At 41.2% G+C, this 25,776-nt stretch overlaps 1 protein-coding gene across 1 annotated transcript in view; it reads left to right on the forward strand.

The window, feature by feature from the left end:
* vat1 (vesicle amine transport 1) overlaps positions 1-23,182 on the forward strand; it is a 28,199-nt gene extending 5,017 nt beyond the window's left edge. Inside the window, exons 2-6 of the mRNA XM_085404492.1 lie at positions 1,899-2,106; positions 14,158-14,328; positions 15,464-15,553; positions 17,292-17,533; positions 22,585-23,182. Of these exons, the coding sequence (XP_085260618.1) occupies positions 1,899-2,106; positions 14,158-14,328; positions 15,464-15,553; positions 17,292-17,533; positions 22,585-22,881 (1,008 nt within the window). The 3' untranslated portion in view covers positions 22,882-23,182. The remainder of the gene's footprint in view (positions 1-1,898; positions 2,107-14,157; positions 14,329-15,463; positions 15,554-17,291; positions 17,534-22,584) is intronic.
* Positions 23,183-25,776: the final 2,594 nt, after the last annotated feature.

Here is a 25,776-nt window from a genome sequence, read left to right on the forward strand (position 1 = left end):
CCCAGGAGGCGAGAGCTTGTCTTATGCTCAGCCATGGGGAAGAATCTGGCAGGGACTGTGATGGGTGGAGAGAAGCCAGGGGAGAAGATGGGCCCCATTGTCCTGTCTCACTGATGAGGAAGAGGTGATACGGGACACTCCTCACAAGGGAAAGAAGAAAAAGGATGGTTAAGACAGAAAGAGACAACGGAGGATGAAGAACTGGTGATGAAAGAGGGGATGTCAAAGAAGTCACAGACAGGATGAGACGCGGGACTGGAGAAGGGGAAGGAAGACATTCTATAGTTATAAGAGGAAAAGGAGTCAGGAAGTGAAAGAGAAAGAAGGGAAGAGAAAAAGTGGGGAGAGTGGAAACGAGGTGGGAGGGTGAGCTATGTCAGGAGCTGTGGTTAGGGGGGAGGAAGAAAACAGGAAAAGATTTATAATGCTACAGTTGTCGTTGTTTCTTGTGTCCCTCGACTAAGTTCTCCTGATTGGTTAGTTAGCCCGCTGGGGGAGGGGGGGGGGGTAATATCATGGCTAATTGTGGCTTTTGCGAATTGGAGGATCCTGCTTTGATAAGGATAGTCTGAGAGCGGTAAAAGGACAAGATGGTGATTAGGATATGAAACACACATTGCACCTGGGACCAAAGTTGTTCTAAACCAGTACACTGGCAAAATTATTAAATGCTTCTCACATGTTTTCTCATATTAAGAGCCAAGAGGGCACTTATGATGTAGTGATTGTTTGGTTTTTTCCCCTTCTTGAGTGTTATTTCCTGATCGCATTTAATACTTTAATTCTTTCTCATGTTTTAATACGATGCATGTTGGTTTTTAAAGCTAACAAAATCTTCGTGCAAGCAGTTAACAACTTCAAATCTTTTTTTTCTTCTTTTTCTTTAACTGCATCACTGTTTTTCTTCCTTTATAAACTCGGCGCAGTTCTGGTTACTATTCTTATTCTGCTCTAGTTTATCGCTTTCCTTCTTTGCTTCCACACTTTAAAAGCAAAGTGTTTGAGTTTGGTGACCGAGGTGGCCGCATGTTTGTGTGTGTTGCTATAAGATAAAAATAAACCTTAGTCTAATTATTTCTGTTCTGTGGATTGCATCATTCACACTGCACTAAGGACTATGAGACAAAGATAGCAGGAGATGAACAGACCAGCGCCTCCAGCAGTGAAATGGGTTCATCTCAAGAACTCAGTCGGTTAAAGTATTGCAGAATTTAGACCTTATTTAAGAAAATTGTTTAAAAATCTGTTATACATACATTATTGTAATGTGTCACTCTGCAGTTGATACAATATTGACCCAGAGACAGAAAGGAGAGGTTTTTCCCTGGCTTACATCATTGTAAGGTGGTCCACGGGATTCAGATATATTTTAGTGGGAAACAGATATCTTACTGATTTTCCAGTGCTTTAGGACTTTGGTGTCAATCTTTTTTGTCAGGTGGGATGAACTCAAAAATCCCCTCATCGACACTACTCATCAATAATGCGAATGTGTTCAATTAAATGAATTTTAAATGGGATCTTATTTTAATTCTGCATGTTCCAGTCATTTGTAGAGCTGCAAGTTGCACTGGAAAACTTGTAACCATTTCAGTGATTTATCCATTCATTTTAGCCTACATTCCATTCATCTATACCTTTAGTTTGCTGTTTAAAGTATTGTCCATGATGCTAATTCACTCACTTGTTTTCTCTGCATCCATAATCTCTAATTATTTTTAATGCAGATTCGTTAAGAAAATAAATTGTTCACGTGTTAACTTAATATGTGCATGTAATGTAATCAGACCGTCTATAATAACTATTCATTTACCCCCTAACAAGCTCTGGCCCCCGGGTTACAAGAACTGAATTTACAATTTCTTTCCACCCATGTCTTGCTGTGCTCTTTGTTTCAGGTTGGTGATAAGGTTATGGTGCTGAACCGCTTTGGGCTGTGGCAGGAGGTAGCAGTGGTGCCAGCAAACCACACCTTCCTAATCCCAGAGGGGATGAGTTTTGAGGAGGCAGCAGCCCTGCCTGTCAACTACATCACCGCCTACATGATGCTGTTTGACTTTGGCAACCTGCGACCCAACCAGAGCGTGCTCGTCCATGCGGCTGCAGGTAAAAACTAAGCAGAAACCAGTTTTCAAAAATATAGAGAAATTTTTATGCCCATGTGGAACACACAGACTCCTTGTTTTCTGCTAGGCATAGGTTGAAGATACATTGATAAAAGGGATTGTTACTTCAACCACTGTGCTTGCAGCTTTGAATAATTGCCTGCATTCCAAAAAGGTCATATGTAAATAAATGTAATCCTACAGCTATTTGTCAGTTTCATCTTAGTTTGCACCATCTCTGTGATTGTGAACTGTGTTTATATCAACCTCTTTAATAGAGTTAAAGAGACCATTTTACAGTTCATCAGAAGAACACAAATCAAAGATACAAAGCTGGTATTACAGACTAAAGAAAACACCCTTTGGCACTTTCACTTCTTGACTTTCTCCTTCTCTGCGTGCCCTGTTTATGCATTTTTCTTTATGAATTATAGCCAATGGAAAAGGTCCCAGACTTCATCTGTATGAGATATGGCTCAGTGTTTTACTCTCTCTAGGACTCCACTAATATAAGAGCACCTGCCACCTGGAGTGTAAACGGTCAACGTTCAGAGCGAGTGGGTGGGAGGGAGAGAGATGGGGATTGAGGGAGTAAAAGCACCTGTTTTGGGGTGTGATCCACAAAGCTTGAGAGCATTTAATTCTGCTCTGTTTACACAATCAGGCCAGCTGGAGAGAACTGAAGAACACTAGCCAAAATAAGACGCTCTCTCATTCTCCCTTCCCCTTTTCTGCTGTCTACCACTGCACATTTCTCACTTTTTGTCTTATTCCCACTTTAATTGTGTAGAGGGAGCAAGAAAGGGGTCCCTCAGCTTTGGGAGCAGTTTGTGGGTGAGGATTGCTAAGAAACCTGACTGCCAGGTGAATGCATCCCTTGACATTAACACTGAAAAAAGAATGAATTTGTAAACTAAACTGCGATATGCCCCGAGCTGAATGACAGCTAACGTGCTCATAGTTGTGGAACTGGTTGTCTACAGAGGAATCCCAAATGTTTGCATTAATCATATCATCTAGTTGATGCAATTCATCCCTGTGAATACAAAAACTGTATGGCCCAAGGGTTCCTGTGCAGAGTGTGTTGTCGATGAGAGGAATGCTGTGTGGTGTGGTGTAAGACACATTTCCCTGCTGGTTTGGTTGATGCGGCATCTCTGGTTTCTCAGGGCAGGCTGCCAATCCTGGCTCGCCAGCTGTCCGGACATCAGGATTGTAAAAGCACATTGCTGAGGCTATGACAAAAATATTTGCTGAACAGTCTTGCCAGTGCTCTGTCATTCCTTGCATGTGTAAATAATCATTGCAAATAGTGTATGTCCTGCTGCACCGCTCTAAAAGCTAGCAGTGTGTATATTAGTAGTGCCTTTTCTGAATAAGGTGTTAGAGCGTGAGAGCTGCGTGCATCCTTCTCTTAACATCATCATCGGCTGCGTGGCTCAAAGTGCGTGCGTGTGTGTGTGCGTGTGTGCGTGCGCGCGCGTGTGTGTGTGTGTCCCACCCTGAGTCTGTCAAAATTGTTCCTGATGTTCTCTGATTAGTGTGATCAAAGGTGTCTGCTGTGACAGGGTCAAAGAGAGATGGGGGTGGGGTAAGACTGAGTGTCTACAGACCTATCTGCGCTGTTCTTTCAAGTCTGTTTTCCAATAACAAGAAGGAGATTAAAGCCAGGGGTGCTTATGTTCCTTACAAAATGTATTCCACCATTCCAGTGCAACTGGTTATTTCAAATTAAGACCTAACAGGCTTGTCTTTCAACCATCAATGGAAACCGGAGTAACCAAGAGAACTCTCACAGACACAGGGAGAACACACAAACACCATGCAAAAAGCCACAAGCCAGCAGGCTTATGGATTCAAACACAGGACCTTCTTGCTGTGAGGTAACCGTGCAAACCACGGCACCGCTGTGCTCTTCCGCTCAGACAGTAATGAAACTGAACAATTTGCTGTATGTAAGTGTGCGGAAGCTGAAATTTCTGGCCCAGAGTAAGAGAGTGCGTATTCAAAAAGCTTGTCTATTTTTATAAATATATAAAAAATAAAAAGTGGTATCAAAAGTATGCTAGTACATATTAGTCTAAAGCCTTTTACTAAATGAAAGTTTAGCTTGCACAAAAAGACTTGTTGCTTTTATGTCATTCATGTTATTGTAAATGAAATTTCTATAATTTCTGACAGAAAAAGAAAGTGATCTGATGATCATGGGAAACTTTCAGTACTTTCTAACATGTTTATAGACAAAACAATTACCACTTTGTTTTTAGATAATAAACAACTTAACTGCTAACACAGGCATTGCTTCTAGCTTTATAGTAAAGTAATCTAAGGCGATGGTTCCCTTTTTTGGCTAACACTGAAGCAATGTTTACCTGTGACCCCTTTTTGCAGTCCATGATTAAGCACATCACATGATTGAGTTCTGAGCACATCACAACTCAAATATCCCTGGTTTCATTTTGACATGGAGGGGGCAGGGGTTATGACTCTTAGTTGGACTTTCCATATTGTTCATACTCACAAGGCACTCTTATTATGTGTAGTAACTTTGAGAAGATTTATCTTTTATAACATCATTTGTTAGTGCTGGTGTTTGTTATCATCTGTTTCCACAGGTAAAATTAATCGATATGCAATTCCAAGGTACATGCATCTTTTATCCTATGAAGTTATGACACAATTAGGGCTGCCACAAACGATTATTTTGATAGTCGACTAGTCACCGATTATTTTTGTGATTAGTCGACTAATCAGATCATCATCCATTGGACGTACAGCTTATTGCACCAGCAGCATCTGGTCTTATATAACTATCATTAGCTTACAGCTTGAAGTGTTTGTGCTAACTAAAAATAAAGACAAGATGGTAGTTTATTAATTTTTAATGAAATTTGCAGATTGTTTCGGTGAAGTTTAATAAACTCCTTGCTTTCTAAAATATAACAGGACACCGGAGTATATTCTCCAGCGTCTCACACTTCTGTTAATCAGCTGTCTGCTTGACAGTTTTAGCTGTGCAAAAACTATACCTTTAATCTCAGCCAAACCGATTTACTCAGGAACAAATAAAATACTGAAAAAAGCCAAACAATAACATTTAAGTTATCTAAGTGACTTATATATATGTTTAACCTGACTAGCGAAAGACGGCGGTGGGTTTGAAAACGATTTGCCGGGAGTCCGGTGTTCTCACGGCTCTAGTTAGCCTTGCCCCCGCCTAGCTAACGAGCTAGTGGGTAACAGACGTCTCCGAAAACGTCGGAGCGCTTTTGAAAATATGCGGTGTCTTGATAAACTGAGCAGATATTTGAGGTTTACACAGCTACATTCTCGCCTGAAAATATGTTAAACGTTTATTTTGTGACCCAGAAAGAATAATAAGAGTAAAGTTAAAACTAACTAGCTGCCGCCATTGTTGACAACTGCGCTGGGCTGCGCTATGAATTCTGGGACACAGCTTCTTCTTCTTCGGGGTTTAACGGCAGCTGGCATCCTTGGACATGCAGTGCTGCCATCTTCTGTTTCAGTCCGTTATTACACTCTTAAATCCTACTACTCATTCCTGCGTCCTTTGTGATCTTACAAAGCTTCAAACGATGCGTCGACTATTAAATTAGTCGTCGACGATTTTAATAGTCGACATAATCGTGACTAGTCGACTAATCGTGGCAGCCCTAGACACAATAGTGAGTTACAGCTAAACCTTTCTCACAGCTCCACCCATTTGACTAGCATAAATAGGCAAAGGGATTTACATTAGACTCATTAGACTGTCTCAAAATTTTGCAATTGCTGGGTGCATGTGGAAGTGCACCCAAACAAACAACACTGATCTTGTGTGTAAGACATGTCTGCATAACACCACGTTCTTGCAACATTTGTTTATGTTGAGCAAAGATAATATAGTGAGCTTTAAGATGAGATTAACTGGGCCACATAACCCAGGAGTAGCACAGGCAGTGATTGGTTTTTCAACCTCAGTGACAAAGTACAGTTGTAACTACGATATAAACTGGTTATTTTTTCTTTTTATTGAAGGCCAAGATCGACAGCTTTTTACCACATAGACTCTCTGTTTGAGTAATTTTTTTCATTCCTCACCTTCATGTCTTTCTAGTAAATTCTTTGACTCTGACTGACTGTTTTTCTTTCTTTCTTTTTTTTTCTTATAAGAATCTAATCCGCTAATTAATCGCTTTGGAAAATGATTAATTAAATTATATTTAAAGCGTCCCTGAAGGTCCTAAAACCTTTAGTTGAACAATAATTCCTAATAATGAACATCTAATCATATCATTTTTGACAGATTTGGGAGTTTTTCTTATATAAAGGTTACTAACATTGATGTATATCATAGTTTGGATAAGAAGAATAAAATGCAAAAAAAATCTTTAAGTCAGGGGACAAGTAGCAGAGTCCTGGAAGACCAACAGAAGAGGGATCTCCTCTTCTAGAATGGATTTACAATATAGAGAAAATTATGTCATTAAAAAAAAGTTGGTCCCTTTCAAGAAATAATCTGGCTCTTAAATGGTTAACTTGTAATTGTTCCACTTTATTTTAAGACCTGATGAATGAGCTGAAGAAATACTGGTAGGTATACTGGTAGGTTTGTATACTTTCGGATGGAGGAATTTTTTATGCTATTCTAACTCACTATATGTTTATTATAATGACATGAGGGTCATTCTAATTGTTAAACTGTGCATGTGAAATTTCACAGAATCCATCCATTCTCAGCTTCTTATCCTTTTCGGGGTGGCGGGGGAGATGGAGCCTATCCCAGCTATCTTGGACGAGAGGCTGGGCACACCCTGGACAGGTCGCTAGTCTGTCGCAGGGCTAACACACAGATGCAGACAACCATTTAGACTCACATTCACATCTATGGGCAATTTAGAGTTTCCAATTAACTTATCCCCACTAATTGCATGTCTTTGAAAGAAAAAGACATCCAAGTAACCGGAGTAACCAGAGAGAACCCATGTGAACATGGGGAGAACATGCAAACTCCACACAGAAAGACCCTGGCCTGATGGTGGAGCTGAACTCAGGACCTTCTTGCTGTGAGGCAACATTGCTAACCACCGTGCCACCATATTTCAAGATTTAAAGATCGTATGAAACTGAAGTAAAGGTTACCGGTAATGTCAGAAATAATAACATAACCCTTCGCAGCTGGTTGCTTTGAATCAGTGGCTTCTAAAAAAAATTTGCCAGGTCTCACTTCAAAAGCTGGAAAAAAGTTCACACCACACATGTCAAAAAGTTTTATCATTCTGTAGAAATAAAAAGGATTCAACAAGTATTTCAGTGTAATGAAGGCCAGCACTTATTTTTTTATATTTTGGCCTCTATTTTCCCTATAAAAATAATTTATTCATTAGTTTTACTCCAAATTTCTCCCAGGTCAATACTCTTGCTGATGGAAAGCAGTGACAGATGTTCATGGGAATAACCTGCTGAACTCTGTTGTGAGCGTCTTCAGGGATGGATGCTTTTGTGTCTCCATGTTTTCTGGTAATGTCACATCAGCATGAAGAGCAACATTTCCTCAAATGTATGGTGACCTTAACCCATCAGGATCAGGTGACCAGATAGGAATGCCTGCCTGGTGTTTAGACTCTGTCTGTCAGTCAGGCCTTTATGTGCATGTAAGTAAACTCTGGTGAATAGTCCTCAGCTGCTTCTCTCGTGGGTCCGCTCCTGTCCTTTCTCTCCAAACAATGGCTTTTTGTATTTCCTCCCATCGTGCCTCTCTACTCCACTGCGTTTCACATCTGCATCCTCCGTTGTCCTCCTCCGCCTCCGGCACTCCGTGACCTCTGCTCCCTCTGCTTGACCTCTCCATATCCGTGCTCTAGTCTTCGTCATCGGGGAACGTACGCACGTTTCCCCTTTTGTTTTCCCCAGAGGGCTTGGGTGGGGACGAAGTTTAGCGGCATTAGGATGCATCTCGTGGGTTTTTCACTGTACCCAGCCAACTGCCTTTCCTCTGACCTCTCCCTGAACTGGCCCTAATGTTTATGAACCCTGGCCAGTCGTCGCCCCCCCCCCACCACACCCACACTACACATTCCTGCATACATATGGGGCTCCACTGCTTCCAAACATGACGTCTACCTCTGTTTTATTTATGACTGACTGCGGTCCAGCATTAGGTGTCACGCATTGTGTTGGAGATGTAGAATGCATAATAAGAATTAGGTGGCGCTGTAGGGGAGGATTCTGCTTCTGTGCTTCAGCCATGTCCCCCATGAATGCCTGGATTTCCAGCTCAATCTTTCACTGCTTAAAAAAAAAATACTCTGCACACTAATAGCACTGTAAGGTGCTTTCGTCTCCATCATATGTTATCAGTTATCTCGGCTCATAAAGTTTGAGGTTCGTGTTTTGGATTTTATTTTTCTCAGCGACCAATTATGGTGGCTGCTGCAGCTGCATCTTCCTGGAGTGTATAGGATAGCCTTACGCCAGGGTTACACTGAGGATTAGCTGGCAAGAGTTGAAGTGAGAGGCTTCCAGCTGCTGTATGTTGGTGAAATACACTCTTGACTGTGATGGGGGACAGCAGTCACAGCTGAGGAGTTAAATCCTTGTTAATGGTAATCTGTAGAGCTGATGGTCCTGGAAGTAATTTCTACTCATGTAAATTTCAGCTTGAAAGCATGCTTTTAATCTCCATTGCGCCGTGTGAATTGTGAAAGCAATAATGAAACAACTGAAAGTTTCTTAGACCATTTTTTACCTTTGAATCCCTCATGCCTCTGCAAACAACTAATGTGAAGGGATGTTATTTTTAACTGCTTTCATACTTGTCCTGCTTTAGAAGCAGCTGTCGGACAGTTCTCTACATAGCACATTGAAAGGACTTGGGGAACTTGGGTATCTGAAATAATTACAACTTTTCCTTTTTTGTGGGGGGGGTTCTATATGCACCTCAGTATTGCAAGTGTACTGTCAGTGATCTCTGAATGCTTAGTGAGTGAAACAGGTGGCTGGATCTCTCGGGTTTGGTAAATGAGAACCATATCCTGGTATAGATCTTCATGACTGCTGTCAAACCTTCAGGCAATGCCTAAGGCATATGTGTAAGCCACCAGTGCGCAGTTGACTGCAGATGGGACTGGCAAAATGTGTGTTGTTGTTTTTTTTGTTTTTTTTTTGTTTTGGGTTTTTTTGGGGGGGATGTTGTATGATTCCAAGAAAGATTCTTATTTCAGTGTAATTTTCTCCTCCCAGGACTCCCTCACAGATTACTGTTCTCATTAATTATTTACCAGCTAACAAAGTCCCTTGCTGTTTAAGCATTAGCTCATGCGTACTTACATCTCTGGCTCTCACAGATTTGTTGCTCCTTGGAGTGATTACAAAAGTCTGTGTCTTTATAAATGATTTCCCTTCCTCTTCTTTCCAGTCTGTGTGCACAGGAGGTCGTACCCTAGTTTAGCAAATGCTAATTCACTCTGACCACTAAGCGGGAATCTGGGCTGCGTGGTTGAACCGTCTCTGCGTTCCCTGGGCCTGGCATTGCCGGCAGGCAGATCAGCTGCACAGATAGGAAAGAGAAACCAGGGCAACCTCCAACCTAACCCACCAATCACGTTGCTTGTTCGCGCTCTCATTGCTGTAGCCGTTGACAAATGACCCCATCTACCCTCATCCCAACCACCACATACAGTCACAGGTGTATGTGAAACCTTTTTCAGGACACCTGTTTGTGTGATCGTATCTGTATCTGTGTGGCAAAACAGAATAAGTGCACACCAGCTTGTGTTTCATTTTGTGACAAGAAAAGAAGGTTATGTCTATACCTTTACATGCATATTATTATTTGGTCTGTGCTGTGACTGTTTTTGTTAGTGCTACGTGAGAATCATTACTCAGGAAATTACAGGGGCCACCATCACATATGTGCAAGGGATGTTTTTTTGTTTTTTTTTTTAAATTCACTCACAGTAACTAAAAGTGGATTTCCTGTATGAAACACAGAATTTCAACATTAGAGAGAGCACATTAAACTGCTCTTCAAGCCCACAGTGCAAGTACACACACTAGAACAGTCATTCCAGAAAACACAGAGTTTGTATAATGTAGTATAATACCTCAAAAGTACACATTAACAACAGCCAGCCACAGCTCCTTTTGTCATTACAGGAGTTGTATCTGAAGTCAATTATAGAGCTGAAAAGAACAGCAAGAATCTCAACAAGTTTATTTGGTTCAACTTGTTGAGATTGTAACCCTGCCATGGTGACTCTGGGTAACAAGAGATTCCTGTATTTCATTCTTTGTTAGCCACTAATGATAGGTTAAGGAGGACATGAGTCCTTCTGTGAAGAAATCCCAGAAAAAGAAACAAGGACCAGGGACTAGTCATCTTCTGGTGTTGACAGTAACCGTACGGCCTCCATCTGTCCCCATACTAACACCTGAAATCACAGACTGACTCATACAATTGAGTAACACCGTGACGTGTAAGATGATCTTCATTTGGGCAAGTAACACAAAACGCTGACAAGGATATGGCTTTAAAGTTGATTGACGCTCGACGTGGATATTTCATTTATTTTTATAAATCTGAAAAATATTTCTCATGTCCCCACCCTCCCCTGCTGGTGAACTCTGGGTGTGGAGCAATAATAGTGGCCTCAGTGTCAGTTTGGATTCCACTGTGTTTTGGGGAAAATTCCTCTTCACTCCTAACTCATATTGTGGAAGCCAAGTGCAATTTGTGCCAGAATGTTAGAATGTACGGATTCAGGGAAAGACAAAAACCCTACTGTTTATCCAGCTTCTCCGGAGAGGGAGAGGGAAGAACACAACAGATAGGTGGATGCTTTTTGACATTTCCTAATCGCCGAGTGTAAACAATTCAATTGAATCTTCAGGAGAAGAAATGTAATTAGCAACAAAAATGTACTTAAGCTGCTTTTTGCTTCCCTGAGCAAATGGATCAGTGTTTGTGGCTGGTTCTAAATTAACATGAATTCACACTCTGCTCCTGCCAAGAAACATTATTTTAGTTAAAAGAAATAGATATAAAGGGAAGACTTATAATTCAGGAACACAAGCAAAAGCACTAGGTTAATAAGAGGTTAATATTTTAATCTTGGCATATTTGTGAAGATTAGCAGATACCAGCAGCCATTAAGAGCTGTTCAAAGCTATGGCCCCACTCCTCTCTCCTTTGTGATCTGTGCATGTATCAATGTGTGTGTGTATTTGCGAATCGAGATGGGGTGCAATAAGGGGTTCTGGCACAGCTCAGGAGTCTTGTGATGGAGGATCAGGAGTTTGTTCTCATGGGATTCAGAAACAGGTACCGTTCTCCTCATTGGCCACAATGTTTCTTTGACTGGAAACATTTGTAACCAGCCAATATGAACTAATTTTGTCTTCTCTCGTTATCAAAATATGGGTGTACAATATCATTAAAACAGACACTTATTGCTACGTTTTCCCCTCACTATGTATTACTGCAACAGAAGGGGAAAAAGCCATTGACTAAAAACAGCTCTTAAACCTCCCACATGACAGGCGATGCATATTCAACAATTTCTCACTTTGTCTGCCTTCCCCTCTACCTCACGTAAACTGTCGCGTGTGCACTAGTGCAAAAACTCAAGTCAAGCAGGCATGTTTGCGCTGTGTTCGAATGTGTGGAAACATGCATGCAGCTTTGTGATGAACTGTTTGTTATCACATATTAATTATAACGTAAGATATGATACTAATGACAAACTTGCCCAAAGCAAGAGCAGTTATTGAAACAAAATGGCTCCCTCTGCTCAGTCATTGTCGGCAATTTGGCCGAGGTTTCCTTGGCAACGCAAACTTGGTTTCTCACTGAGGACAAGGAGAGACGGTGCTGTTATAACGCAGCCGTGACGGCACTCACATCCAACAGCAACAGCCTCGATTTTGTTTTCTCGTCAGTTGTACCCTCGGTGTCAGCAGGCGTGATTATAGTAACGAAGAGCGGCTGATTCATCTCTCCTGGACTCGGGCTCTTACATCAACAAAACAACACAGAATACATTTCTTTCTTTACACTGAAATGAAGGTTTGTGAAGGAAGCAAATTAAAATGATTTGGATTTGTCTTTACAAGTTTTTTGACCCTTTTTTGAACCCTGTGAAAGATTCAAATCTAACAGAAAATGAGATCAGAATCATTGCTGTGAACCATGAAGTGTTTGTTTTAAGTCTTTTGAACTGACTAAAGGAATTATTGTGATTTTAAATATGCCGTTCGCTGTAACTACTTTTTTTTTTTTTTTTTTTTTTCTTTAAAAGACGCTCCTTGAATGATTTTGGTGACTGTGTATCAAAAAACAGTTTATTGTTCACTTTCATTTTTACTTCATGTCCAGCAGCAAGAGCTTTGATTCTCATACCCTTCAATAACGTTGGTGTCAGTAGGCTTGATAACACCAATGCAGAGTGATTGATTCACCTCTCCTGGTCGAAGGCTGTCAAATTAAAATCACAAAATAAAAAGAATTTCTTGTCGTCACATTGAAAATAAGGCTTTTGAAGCAGTTGAATTTTAAAAAATTCGGCTTTTATTTCCTGGTTCTTTCTCCTCTATAACACATTTTAGTTACAAAACTTTCATTTATTTTTAACACGGGAGTAAAAGCAAACCATTTTATTTTTCATGCTGGTAAGAGAATGGGGCCTAATCCTATCATTAAATCTTGGTTCAGTTTATTTATTTTTTGCTGTTTTTATGCAATAGTGCATCCGCAGAGAGGAACTGCTGAGACGTTGCTCTGAAAAGACTGGTTCACTGGCTCAGAATAATCTTTACGTTTATATGAAGGGACCAGAGGTGCATCAGTGTCATCTGATGCACAACATTCGCTCTGTGCATCACAAAAGAAACAAATTCCAACGTTATCGAAAGCACTGAAAACAACACATCCCACGGCATGTTCAAAACACTTTGCTACTGTGTGCATTTTATCACTGTATGTAAAGATAACTTATTGACAACAATCAGTTCCACAAGTCTAATCTTTTGCACAAGGGCAATCAAATGTGTGCTTCTCATGCATGTCTCTGTCTTCCTGTCTTTAAGATGATCTTGCTCTTGATCTTCCATAGTCTACTAAATATTTAAGTGTAGATGTCTATGTAAGCATGCAAATTATTCATCTACTCCAAACCTTTCTAGCAGACAGGCAGCCCAACTATGCAATTAAAAATTTGTTATTTAAATATGTTTTGCTTTACTCTCTGATTCAGATAAGATGCACTCTTTACTTGGTCAGGCATGAATGACCTTTATGGATGCCTTTCAGTTCAAGTCCTCAAGTCAGGCCCTATTTCAAACAAGCCACTGCTTATCAGTAACCTATTACTTCTTGCGCTGGCTGCCTTTGCAAACACTGGCAGAGGCTTTTGCCACAACTATGTACACACTTTGGAATACAGCACACAAAAAACACAGATATCCAAAACATCCAATCTGTCTTTAAAGTCTTGGACAGTGGAGCCCTTTTTGTTTTCAGCTGACATGATCATAAGGAACTATTTCATTTGTAATCCAACTGTCATTTTCCAAATGGTGGGGAAAAAAAGACTTGAGCTACTTTTTTTTTTTTTTTTTTTTTTTTGACTTTGGAATTTTTGACAGGTTGTTTCAAATAAGAGAACCAGAAATTCGATGTCATTTGAGCTACAATGGCTACTTTCTCCAGACCTGGATGTGTGTGGGTGTCTATTCACCCCAGGCCAGCTGGGTTAATGTGATTGTGTTTAATGCGCTCCTTACATACCCCTGAGCAAAACACATTCACACTGATATTGACTTGCTTGTTTGGGAGAATTAATAATTAAAATCACATTTACCTGCCATAAGTATGTGTAGAATGGAAATTCCTAGATGCTTGTGTTGAGGTATGTTTTGTTCAGGGTGTTGCCTTGAAAGATTAAGTTGGTTATAAATCCATGCCAAATAGAGTTTGCACTAGAATTCATTACAAATCGTGTTTTTTTTGCAGTTCATGATTTCACACATCAAATTAACTCTTGTCTTCCTTCAGGTGGTGTGGGGATTGCAGCTACTCAGCTGTGCAAGACAGTGAAGGATGTGACTGTGTTTGGCACTGCTTCAGCCAGTAAACATGAGACCATCACCCAGGGTGGAGTTACGCATGCCATTGACTATCGCACCAAGGACTATGTGGAGGAAGTCCGCAAGATCAGTCCAAAAGGTAAGAAAATTAGCCATATGCACTGTTAAAGCTGCCTAAATTCATATTGAGACTGTTTCATATTTGAAACTGAAACAATCTGAAATTCAGATTGATATTTTCCCCTGGCAAGAACCAGTACTGTGTGGCTGCAAACACTGAGATGATACATTTTCAACCACATTGTCTTTCTCGATAGAGCTGGCTGCAATGTGCACTAGACGGATAGCATGTAGGGAGTCATTTTCCCTACCCAGCAAACTCATTTCACTAAACAGTGACTGTTTGGATTCTCACTGCCACCAACAACGTATCCACACAGTTTTATGTAGATGGACTCGCCAAGATGAGCACAAAAGAATTCAGCTTTTCAGTAAAATGAAACAATGTTCAGTTCCTGTTTCTCCTTCCAACTACTGCTGTGATCCTAGCAGGATGGAGACTGTTATTATGCTGGTGGCTCATTTCATAGTCCCCTCTTCAGGCCGTCTCTGTTCTTTGTAACATAGAGTTAGACAGACAGGCATTACAGAGACAGATAGCGAGAACTGACACTTTGGACACAATGTATCTAATTAGAAGCCTGGATCAATGTGCAGTCCTGCTCTCTACCTTTCCCTCTGTGTCTTTGGCTGCCTGTCAATTTATGTGTGCTGTGGTCAAGGCGGAGTCCTGCTGTGAGCCTCCCACAATCAATAAAAGCAGGGTTTAATAGAGCAAGGAGGGGTAGCCCAATTTGAGGAGTCCCCTCTGGCGGAAAGGAGCATCATTAGGCCTGAGCTTATATAGTTCACCATTAATAAGCCACAAAGAAACCTTCATAGTTAGATTGCCATCCTTTACCATCTGTTCAGAGGGTAGGTTATTATTCTATCCTCCAAGGAATGGACAGCAACAGAAAGTCATTGTATCCCTCTGGTCTGATCAGTGACAAGAATGAAAGAACATCAAACAAGCAGGCCCTTACTCGACTCTTCTTCTTACGTCTCTTGGAATATATGGGCTCGTCTCTGTGCAAACATGGTGCGACTTGGCCACACTTGCTACTCCCAGTGAACTCTGCCATGCAGAGGTGGCTGCTGAGGAGACTTGGCAGGCTGTTCTCTCTGAATTCACACCAGTGATGACTGTCCCTTTCTTCTCTATTCTGCTCCAGGGATGGACATAATACTGGACCCTCTTGGAGGATCAGATACCCATAAGGCCTACAACCTGCTGAAGCCTATGGGCAAACTTATTACCTATGGTAAGTAGAAAAACAAGGCCAATGCTTGAGAGTTAGTTGGTAATTTTCACGAGACAGCCATCCACAACATTGCTTTGGAAGAACAGGCCAATAATTTGGGCTGTAATTTTTTAACTATACTATTAAGTGGCCACTTTTTTTTTTCTTTTTTTTTCTAAAACTTAAGGTCTAAACCAAAATGTTGGCCATTATAATTGTTGGTGACCTTATTATAGCGTCATGTAACATTAGTAGGAATGCTAAGGCTTCAATTTACTGCTTCATTTTTTTTAACTGCAACTCTACAGCTTGAAATAAAGCACATCAACAAAAGACAATATACCCAATATAAGACCGATGATGTCAAACCTTTAATTTGTAGCAGACTAGTAGAGTGGTGGGCAGAATAGAGGCCCATGTCATCGGCATGCTGCATGTCATTCGTGGGAAGCCCTTTACACTAGCTGTGTTGAGATGCCAAACTCGAACCAGTATACATGCAGTGGGTGGGGTCGGCATCCATGGAGAACAGGGTGCTCCCTTTGCATGTTGCTCAGAAACCTACTACCCAGCATGGTGCCCTCCACCCTCGCCCATTCATCCATGTCACCCCCACAAAACCCTCCAGCTCCACCCCACCATCCTCTCCCTCAGCTTCTTTTCCAGCTTATCAGAAGTATGCATAGCCGAACAATGAGTGTTTTATGCGCAAGAAACCTGGAATGTGTCTGAATGTAGCAGACTGGGTCCCTCTTTCTGTCAGAGCATGCTTTGTGTCCCCTGTTTCCCTTGAGAAAAGCTCACACAGTGAGGCCATAGGCTACATGAACGCAGGATGAGGGGGAATAGGGATGTGTTGACAGTGACAGCTGAAGTGCTAAAGAGGTTTTTTTTTTAGGGTGGAAGGTGTAGGTGAGAGTTTGAGGACTGAGGGGAGACAGAAGGGAAACAACAAACTCGATATAACAAGGTGCAGCACTTGACGCTTGACAGAGATATTCAATTTACAGTGACGTAAAACAGCCAAAACGGCAAATCTCCACACTAAATGACCAGTTAAAAAGAAACATTTGTGATCTTTTTGTGTACATTACTTGACAAAAAATTACCTGTCGTCCAATTTTCTGCTCATTTTTTAATACATTAATAGAGTGGGTCTTTCACCACTAAGATGAAAATAGGTTATCAGGAAATGAAAATAGGTTATCAGGTGGGTAAAGCTGTTGCAGATGAAAAAAAACTGAGAAAATTGGTGGGGGACTGGGAAATTTCATAATTGAATCTCATGGCAAAATTTTGTCCTGGAGAAAATACTGTATTATTACTACCACAAAGAAGATTTAGACTATTTTGGCAGGCGTGCATGCATGTTTCTGTCTGTGGAAAAATAAGTATTAATCCTCACCACTGAGGATGAGAAGTTGAGATCAAAACTGAGGTGTAGTTTGAAAATGGGTGTGGTCTAACAAAAGAGTGCAGAATAAAGGGTTCCAGTTCCTTCCCCATCTATTTACAACTCCCCATATTATATATCTTAATATCTATAGACATATAAATTTGCCAGCCTCAATAACAGTTCAATGGTAGGAGCCAACACAAAGAGTTTTGAGTAGTCTGTGTTTCATGAATTTAAGGTAGTCACAAAACCTTTGACTGCAGGTGTGTAGCTGGCCTGCTCTAAGTTAGTTTCTAGTTGAAAGTCTTTCTTAAGCTTTTTATTCCAGTGATAAGCGATTTAAGCTCTTACTTTTTCTGCCAGGAGCGGCTAACATGCTGGCAGGACAAAAGAAGAACCTGCTTGCTGTGGCAAAGAACTGGTACCACCAGTTCTCCATCCACACACTCAGCTTGATTCAGGGAAACAAGTCGGTGTGTGGCTTCCACCTTGGCTACCTAGATGGGGAGACAGAGCTCATCACCGAGGCAATGAATACCATTCTGGATTTCTACAAGGACGGCAAAATCAAACCCCGCATTGACTCTACTTGGCATCTTGAGCAGGTTTGTGTCTCTGTGCTTGCCTATTTATGCCAGTAATTACTATTAGTCTCATGTGGATTATGTCTTGGTGGATTACGTTCTTTATTCTCACATAAAATAAATTTATAAGTAGAGGCTATGATCGGTTAAATACTATGAGATTATATCATTGTTATTTTTTTTGTTTTTTGAAATTTTGCTTAAAGTGGTCAGTGTAGTTGAGTAGATTAGGTCATTGCAGGGACTATTACAGTGTAGCCTTAGAATTTTTGACATTACATTAATTTAGTATAAATGTAATGGCTTGTATTTATTTAGTTCATTTGTTAATCTAAATTCTATTTTAGATGAATTTCTGCTAATCTTTACAATTTAGCAGAAATTCATCAAATTTTTTTCAAAACTTATATTAATAATAGAAAATCTTCTGTATTTTACAAGATATATGCAGTAGTTTTCCTTTTTAGCTGAATTTGCCACTAAACAGTTTCCATTTCATGTCCTTTATATCTTTTTTTTTTTTTTTGTAAGACCAGATGATTTATCACAACACTGGTGCATTTACACCTCTAATATATATGCTTATTGACTCACATTTACAACCCCCCCCCTTTCTTAAAATGGATGTGAATGCCAGGTGGGCCTGTGTCTGTTTATGCATTTGGTGGTAGGATCTGCAGAAGCTGGGTGTGGCCGTGATTCAATAGGCCTCCCATTCAACAGCCAAAGTTTGTGCAGAAGAAGCGCTCTGTCTCAGTCAGACAGACAGACTCAGATTGTTGCTGACAAAATTAACGCTGCTAACAGATATGAATAGAGATGGTGTGAAAAACACAGATAGACGGAGAGAGAGAGAGTCAGAGGCTGATATCTTCTGTTGTCAAAGTCAGTATTTTGGCTGTGTGACTGGGACCGGAGAGAAACACCCGCTGCCTTTCTCCGCCATCTGACGCTCTTTCTCTGCCTCTCCATCTGTCTGCTCTTTCTATCAGATTCTTTTTCTCTGTCTTTAGGTTATTGACTCCCTCTCTGTCTCTCTCTGTCTCGCTGTATTCTCTCCTTCTCCCTCCTCACAGTGTATCTTTTTTGCTCTTTCTCTCTTGTTGCTATGGTGACATCCTTTAGTCAGCGTGTGCCTCTGTCTTAGGGAGGGGCCCTGATGTATGAGAAAGAGACTTGGAAGGAGAGTGGAAATACACAGAAGAGAAGGTATAATCTCTGTCTGGCTTGGAGCAAGTTTTTGGACAAAGTCTGCAAACATGGGTTAGATTTACATGAAGCCTAATGATTCTGAAAGGTTTAAAAGCTCCATACAAAGAAATATGAAACGGCTGAAACTGACTGAAATTTAAAATGGTTGCATAGGGTGGGACCTTTTCATAAACTGATCAGAATTTAAAAAGAAATTATAGCACATAAATGATTCCTTTTTTTTTTTCTAAACAAAGGTTGTAAACACTTTTTACGATTTTGTAAAAATGGTGGTTTGAGCTGAATTGGCCCTACGTGGAGTTTGATTTTAAAGAAGATAATAATGGAAACTGCTTCAGATCAGAGAGCTGCTCCAACACCCATCAAAGGGATAAGAACTTTCACAAGAACTTAATACTAGGAGAAACCAGTTGGATCATTACTCGTACTTGGCATGAAGCAGGTTATGGTCTGTTTTGAATGCCTTCTCGCTTCTGGTAATACGCCTGTAGGAAACTTGACAACCACTCATTTGCTGTACATTCACTCTACTTTTGGCTACGTCATCTTACAATGGCACAGTGAAATATCACAGGACCAGGGAGCTGGCAGGTCAAATTCCGATTAATGTCCAATCCAACTCTCCAATGTTCTTTCCTGGGTAATGCCTGTAAAAATTCAGGGCTGCAGTTTGAGTGAAAATGACTCTGTTTATTACTCTTATGCATGTTACACTGTCCCAGTTTAGTGTTTGTGCATCCATGCATGTAAAACTCAGACCATATTAAATCACATTCCATGTAAACAGCTGACCTGAAATCTTCAGTCAGAAGATGTAACCGTAGCCAGTCACACTTCTGCTAGCAGAAGTAAAAGCTGTGGGTTAATAGGGTTATGTTTTAGTGTACTTTTCAAACGCAGGCACCAAGGCAGAAGATGCATTGCAGAGTATATAATTAAGTTAATTAATTTACAGATGGAGGGAGAAGACCATTAAAGTTAAGGTTTGGGGCAAAGAAATCGATACAGCTTAGTATCCTGATATTTTATGTGGCAATTACGTGGCGATACAGGGAATCCATTTATTTTATTAGATAAATAAAAATACTCTGGGAAAACGATGAACAAGAGGGCTCACCTCATGCGCCACCATCCCGTGATCATGCAACCCGAGCAAATTTACATTTAATCGGCTCAGCAAACTAATGGCTCAGTCATACAAGTTAAAATTGTCCAGAGCTTGGAGGTGTTACGGCCAGTGATCGTGATTACACAGGTCACTTGATAGGAGGCAACCTTTCTGCAAACAGTTGCTGTCAGACTTGGACTGACTGCAATCACTCTGTGGTTGTCAAAGGTTTCATATATTTGCTTAAATAATTTATAAATGCGAACGCACAACTTGAGAGAACTCGACTCAAATGGCTGCCAGGTTGTAACCAGGTTAAACTCATATAGAACAGGTTGCTGAGTTCAAATGTCAATTTATTTCTGGAGAAGAAAAATTAGGGGATTTTTATGATAATTTATCACTGTTAATAACAACAACTTGACCACATGGCAACATTTATGACAGGTTTTAGTGACACTGTTGGTTTGCTTCAGTCTCATTTTGCAGCAAAAAATAAATAACTGAACTGAAAAAACTTTTATCTTATTGGATAAAAATTTCCAAACAGGAGGAGAAAAGAAGGGGAGTCGCCGACAGAAATGGGGAGGGAAAAGTCACAAAGACTAAGTAAAACAGGTCTAAAAGTACATAAAGTAGAGCAGGATGGCAATCAACAGGCGAGGGGAAAAAGGCAAATCAGACCATAAAAATATTGGAAAAAATAATAAAGGCACGAAATAAAATGGACACATACACAACAGAAACTTACAAATAAGAGGAGTTAACTGAAAAAAAGAGACATGGAAAAACTAATGACACAGCAGACCATGACAGATAGTTGATCGATTTTTATGACCTCGGTTGAAATGCCACATCTTGACCCCATTCATCACATCCCATCCCCCCCACTGTCACTCTTTGTTTTTCCTCCAGTAATCAATGAACATGCTAGGACCATGTTTTTTGTAAATTAGACTGTTCCTTCCTTTCCTGTAGTTCCTCAGGATTCATTATCTACATCTGCACCGATTTCCAAGAAGATAATGGTCATGTAAGTAGCCACAAATAGCACACCCTTATCAAGATGCCTGGGAGTGAGAGAGGTTGGCAGATCTTAGAGAGTGAAGCCTAGAAGTCGGTGGAGTCGTTAAAAGGAGGCAGTCTGTGATTTTCATTCACATCGAAGATGATTCTTATAATTCCTGGACTCACCCCTCCCTTTCTTTCATTGTCTGTTCTTCATTTGTGGGATACCAGTTGCTCCCTCCGCCTCCTCCTCTCCCTTTCCCATGTGTCTAAGTCGTCAGGGCCACGTTTCAGCCAGGCTTTACGTTGCTAGGAGATGGCCCTGTTGCCGTGGCATTGGTCGTTAGGTGGTCTGCCTGCCTCGCGCAAATAGCGAGATTTGAGGAAGGAGGGAGGGAGATGTGATGGAGACGGGAACAGACAGTGGACAGAGCCCAGTGGTCAAGAGGAGGGTGGGGCCAGTCTGGCTGGGATTCTCCACTCATCATTATGATGAAGGAGCAGTAGGACCAACATCACCCATCCATCAATATGGAAAGGGGAGCCTGAGGGTTGTAATCTCATCTGTCCCCAACGTGAAATATTTAGTTTTTGGAAAGAAAATCTCATAAATATCAGATTTGCCACTTCATACTTCTTCTTTTTTCTAATCATTTTAACCCAATAAGCACCTCAATAGGACGGTGTAACATTTTTCCAGGCCAACCTTTCAATAAGAATGACATGCCAAATTCTACAGTACCACATATTTTGGTCACTATAATCCTGTTCATTCTAGCCAGCAAAGAAATCTCTTCTTAAAAGAAATTTTACTTGAAGTGATGGAGCATAAAATCCTCAATCCTTGGTCTTAGGAAAGAAAATCAGTTCTTAAGTTTAGGCTTAACGCTTCAGCAATCTGAATTACACAATACTTTGAAAGTTTTACTGCAAAATGTATTTTTAGTGGAAAGTTTCCTTGCACAATATTTCCAAGCTGAGCTGTAGTAGAACCATCAGCTATTATGAAGCTGATGAATGTTTATAAATGTAGATTACATTTTAAAAAGCAATACCTAAGTTGTCATCAGTTGAAAGCCAGTGGCTTCAAGTTTGCATTTCAGCAAAGTATTCCCTCTTTTGCTTTAAACACAAACTACTTACTTCCATGTAATCAACACTCCGTCTTCTTGAGGAAATCTGTTACTTCCTTCCTAATGCGTAGTGATTAAAACATCTTAATATTGTGGGGGGATGTCTGTTATTTGATAGAATGGGTGAATTTGATAAAATGAAGCAAAAAGTGATTTTGATTTTAGTTGGCCCATCATTAAAACATTCACTATTTTTATATTTAAGACACACTAATATTAAATAATGCATGTTTGAAGTGTTCATTATTCCCTCCATTTGCTCCGTTATCCTGTTACCACTTCTTATTTGCTGTGTACTGCTGCAACAATCTAATTTCCCCTCAAAGATTATTAAAGTCTCATCTAAACAAATATAATTTCTCATATACTGCATATTAAAGTCATATTTGAAGAGCAAGCTTGCAATATTTGTTTCCAGGCTGTGGTGTCAAGAAGGGAAATTGGAGGCAGATAATGTAAAGAAACACATATTGCTGTGGAAATGTTTTTGGAGGGATGATACTAGCTTCTTCTGTCTCAAAGAGAACTGTTTAAAAGCTTCCCTTTGCTCCTTTTCGCTATTTGCTCTTTCATCTCGCCTTAAATAATCAGCTTCTCCCTCTCTCCTCCAGGTGGGTGATGCCATGAGAAAGATGCAGGAAAGGAACAACATTGGCAAAGTGATCCTCACTACAGAGCCGATGCCCGAGGAAGAGAAGAAGGAGGAGACCAAGAAGGAGGATAAGAAAGAGGATAAGAAGAAAGAGGATAAGAAGAAGGATGACAAGAAGAAGGACGATGCCAAGAAGGAGGAGAAGAAGGATGACAAGAAGGATGACAAGAAGGATGACAAGAAGAAGGAGGAGCCCAAGAAGGAGGAGAAGAAGGAAGAGGAGAAGAAGGAAGAACCCAAGAAGGAGGAGAAGTGAGAGGGTTGAATGGATGGATAGTCAAGCAGACCAGCAGGGAGTTTGTGTCTTGGGATCTCGGGTGTGGTGTGGGATTGTGGAGATGGATTTGGCAATTTAGATGGATGGGGTGGGGTTGGGGGGGAAGTAAGAATGGGAATGGGTTAGAAGGATGGATTAGAAAATGATCACAGCATTGTCAGTCTTTCACATCCCCTCTCCATCACCTTTTGGGTCCACAATGACAGCGATTACTCAGACCTGGCTCCACCCACCTCCCCCTCCCTTCCTTTTCTTGCATTTATGTCTTAAAGATTCTGATCACATCGAAGCTCCGAACCTATCTTCCTCTCTGACATTGAGTGGAAACGGCCAAAAAAAAAAACAAAAAAAAAAACATAACGATAATGGCAGAGACAGAAGGACCATGGAGGATTGTGGGTACGGTCCAGGCCTGGGGCAAATTACTGTTTCCCTGACAACAATGATCCCCACTCTCACACCGGCCCCACCCTCGACCCCGTGCCCCTCTGCACCTCAACTCCCACTGTGCTAAATTGTTCTGCTCTGACTTCCACCTGCCACCTCTGCTTCCCCATCCCCTCACTGTGCTGAGTCCCCACCCTGCCCCCACTCCACACACACACCTCCCACACCACCGCCCCTGCCCACCCACCTTCAGGCCGGACCCACAGACAGGCACAAAGACGGGCAGTAAAATGAGAGAACCACACCCACCCACACGTTGCTCTCAGTGTCCAACGCTTAGTTATGTCACCAAGGATGAGTCAGAGATGCCTGTGATTGGCTGGTGCACCTCCTCTGGAGATATTTGCATCATGGCTTTTATCATGATGTTTTATGGCTCAGACAATAGTGTTAATACTGCAAGACCTAACCCTGGTTGTCATTTATGTGGACTTAGCTTGAAGCTTGTATCGGTGTTCATATAAAGCAAGGCGAAACCTCTTAACAGTGCATTCGTTCCCACCAAATTAAGTGAAGCTAATATAGAATCTGCAGTTTTGCACTAGCCTGAATATGAATTTGCCTCATAATGAGCCTTTCAGTCCAACGTTGAATAGAGAGGCAGAAATCATTGCTCAGCTTCCTTCTCCTTAGTTACAGATTTTTCTAGCTGACCAACTGTTGGCAAGAAGTGCACAGTGCCAATTAAGGGAGAATTTGTTTCTGTTTAAACAAGTACACACACAAACATAGTGTGATGAATGAAGCACTGTCATGTTGAGATAGCGAATCGTCTGAAATGAGCAAGTTAAGAAGGTGAATACCAGTTTAGCTTTTAGTTCACTCTGGATAAGGCTTTCTTCCTCCTCACTCCTCCTTGAGGAATTCCATGGCTCCTTCAAGCTGGCGTACATACTTTGTCTCTCTCTCTCTCTCTCTCTCTCTCTCTCTCTCTCTCTCTCTCTCTCTCTCTCTCTCTCTCTCTCTCTCTCTCTCTCTCTCTCTCTCTCTCTCTCTCCCCCCCCTCCCCTCTTGCCACTTCCCTCTCTATGGTCGGCATAGCAACAGGCGTCAGGCTCGTCAGAGATGGCACTGTGGTTTGTTTCTCCCCCTCTCCCAGAGTCTCTCCTTTCTGCTTTCTTAGTCTACATTTGCCAACAGTTGGTGCTGTCGACACGTACTTCAACAGGTGTAAAATGTATTGAGAATGAGGAGCTGAAGGCTTAGGCCTTTAAGACTCTATATAGAGAGAGCGATGTCTGCCTCCTCTTGAATATGATGAAATTGGACAGCACTTGCTTTAAGGTGGTCAAACTATTTTCCTCAAACTACACATGACACTGTGCAAAAGGAAGAGTGAATCTGCCCATGACAAGAAGCTCATGCTCACAACCAAGTGGTTAGATTAATAGCTTCCTACTTTGCACAGCCAGCTGCACTCTTCTTTTAGTTGGTAGGCGTAGTTGGGTAAAAGGAGAAAAAGTTCCTCAATGAAGCTGTTCTCAAGTTTTGTGGATTTGTTTGCATAACTGGGCCATGATTCCTGGAAAAAGATACTGCTGCTGAGCTGTTCAGATGCATTTCATTTGAGCACCTGAGGCAAGTGCCATATAGTTTCACTGTGTTCAAGAGAAGTTAGACACCTTTACAGCCGGTCTCTTGAAAACTGGACACTGAGACCATCTAAATAGAAAAGTGGCACTACGGGTCAGAGAAAAGACATTTGTTTCTTTTCATTTTTTTGGAGAGTGAATTATCCCTTCAAGGCCAGTCCTTCATATTTCATTGCACCAAATCCTTCACGTCTGAGTCAATCTACTTTAAACCTTGACTATTTATCCACCTGCCCGCCTCACTGCCTGTCTGTGAGTCTGGCCTCTGTGTCAAGACTCAGATGGTGACTAGTGACTTTGTAAAAAACAAAAAAAACAAAAAAATGTTTCCGAAAAAAAGTTGTTGTGTTAGCATGAGTGGCCTCCCTCATGTGCTGTGTGTGGTGTGCCATTATGTGTGAAGATGTGCGTGTGTCCTCAGGTCATTTGTCAGGTTTTAAAAGCACCCCCCCCCCCCCCCCCCAAACTCCTACCAGACGTTCCCTCCTTACACTACTCTGCTACAGTACGATGTAGCTCTGAAACCAACCAACCAACACATCTTACTCTATCTCTCCCTCCTGTCTGATAAGAGGCCTGTATTATGAGGACAGTTGGTATTAGTATTTTGCACTCTGCTCGCTGATCTTAATGCACTTGCAAGCATGGCGGTCTCACTCCAGTCCAGCACAGGCTTTGATTTTGCTCCAGGTTTGCAGCCCATTTCCCATCATGCGCTCCCACTGTATCTGCTAAAGCTCACTGAAAGCACAGGTGGCACACACACACACAGAAACACACAAACTCATGCAAAAGTCCCCTCATTTTCAGCTTGCCAACTTCTCCTGGGTGGCAG

Source organism: Rhamphochromis longiceps, linkage group LG4 (genome assembly GCF_057381845.1).
Source record: "Rhamphochromis longiceps isolate RC_006_pf linkage group LG4, R_longiceps_female_GT1.1, whole genome shotgun sequence".
NCBI classification, from domain to species: Eukaryota; Metazoa; Chordata; class Actinopteri; order Cichliformes; family Cichlidae; genus Rhamphochromis; species Rhamphochromis longiceps.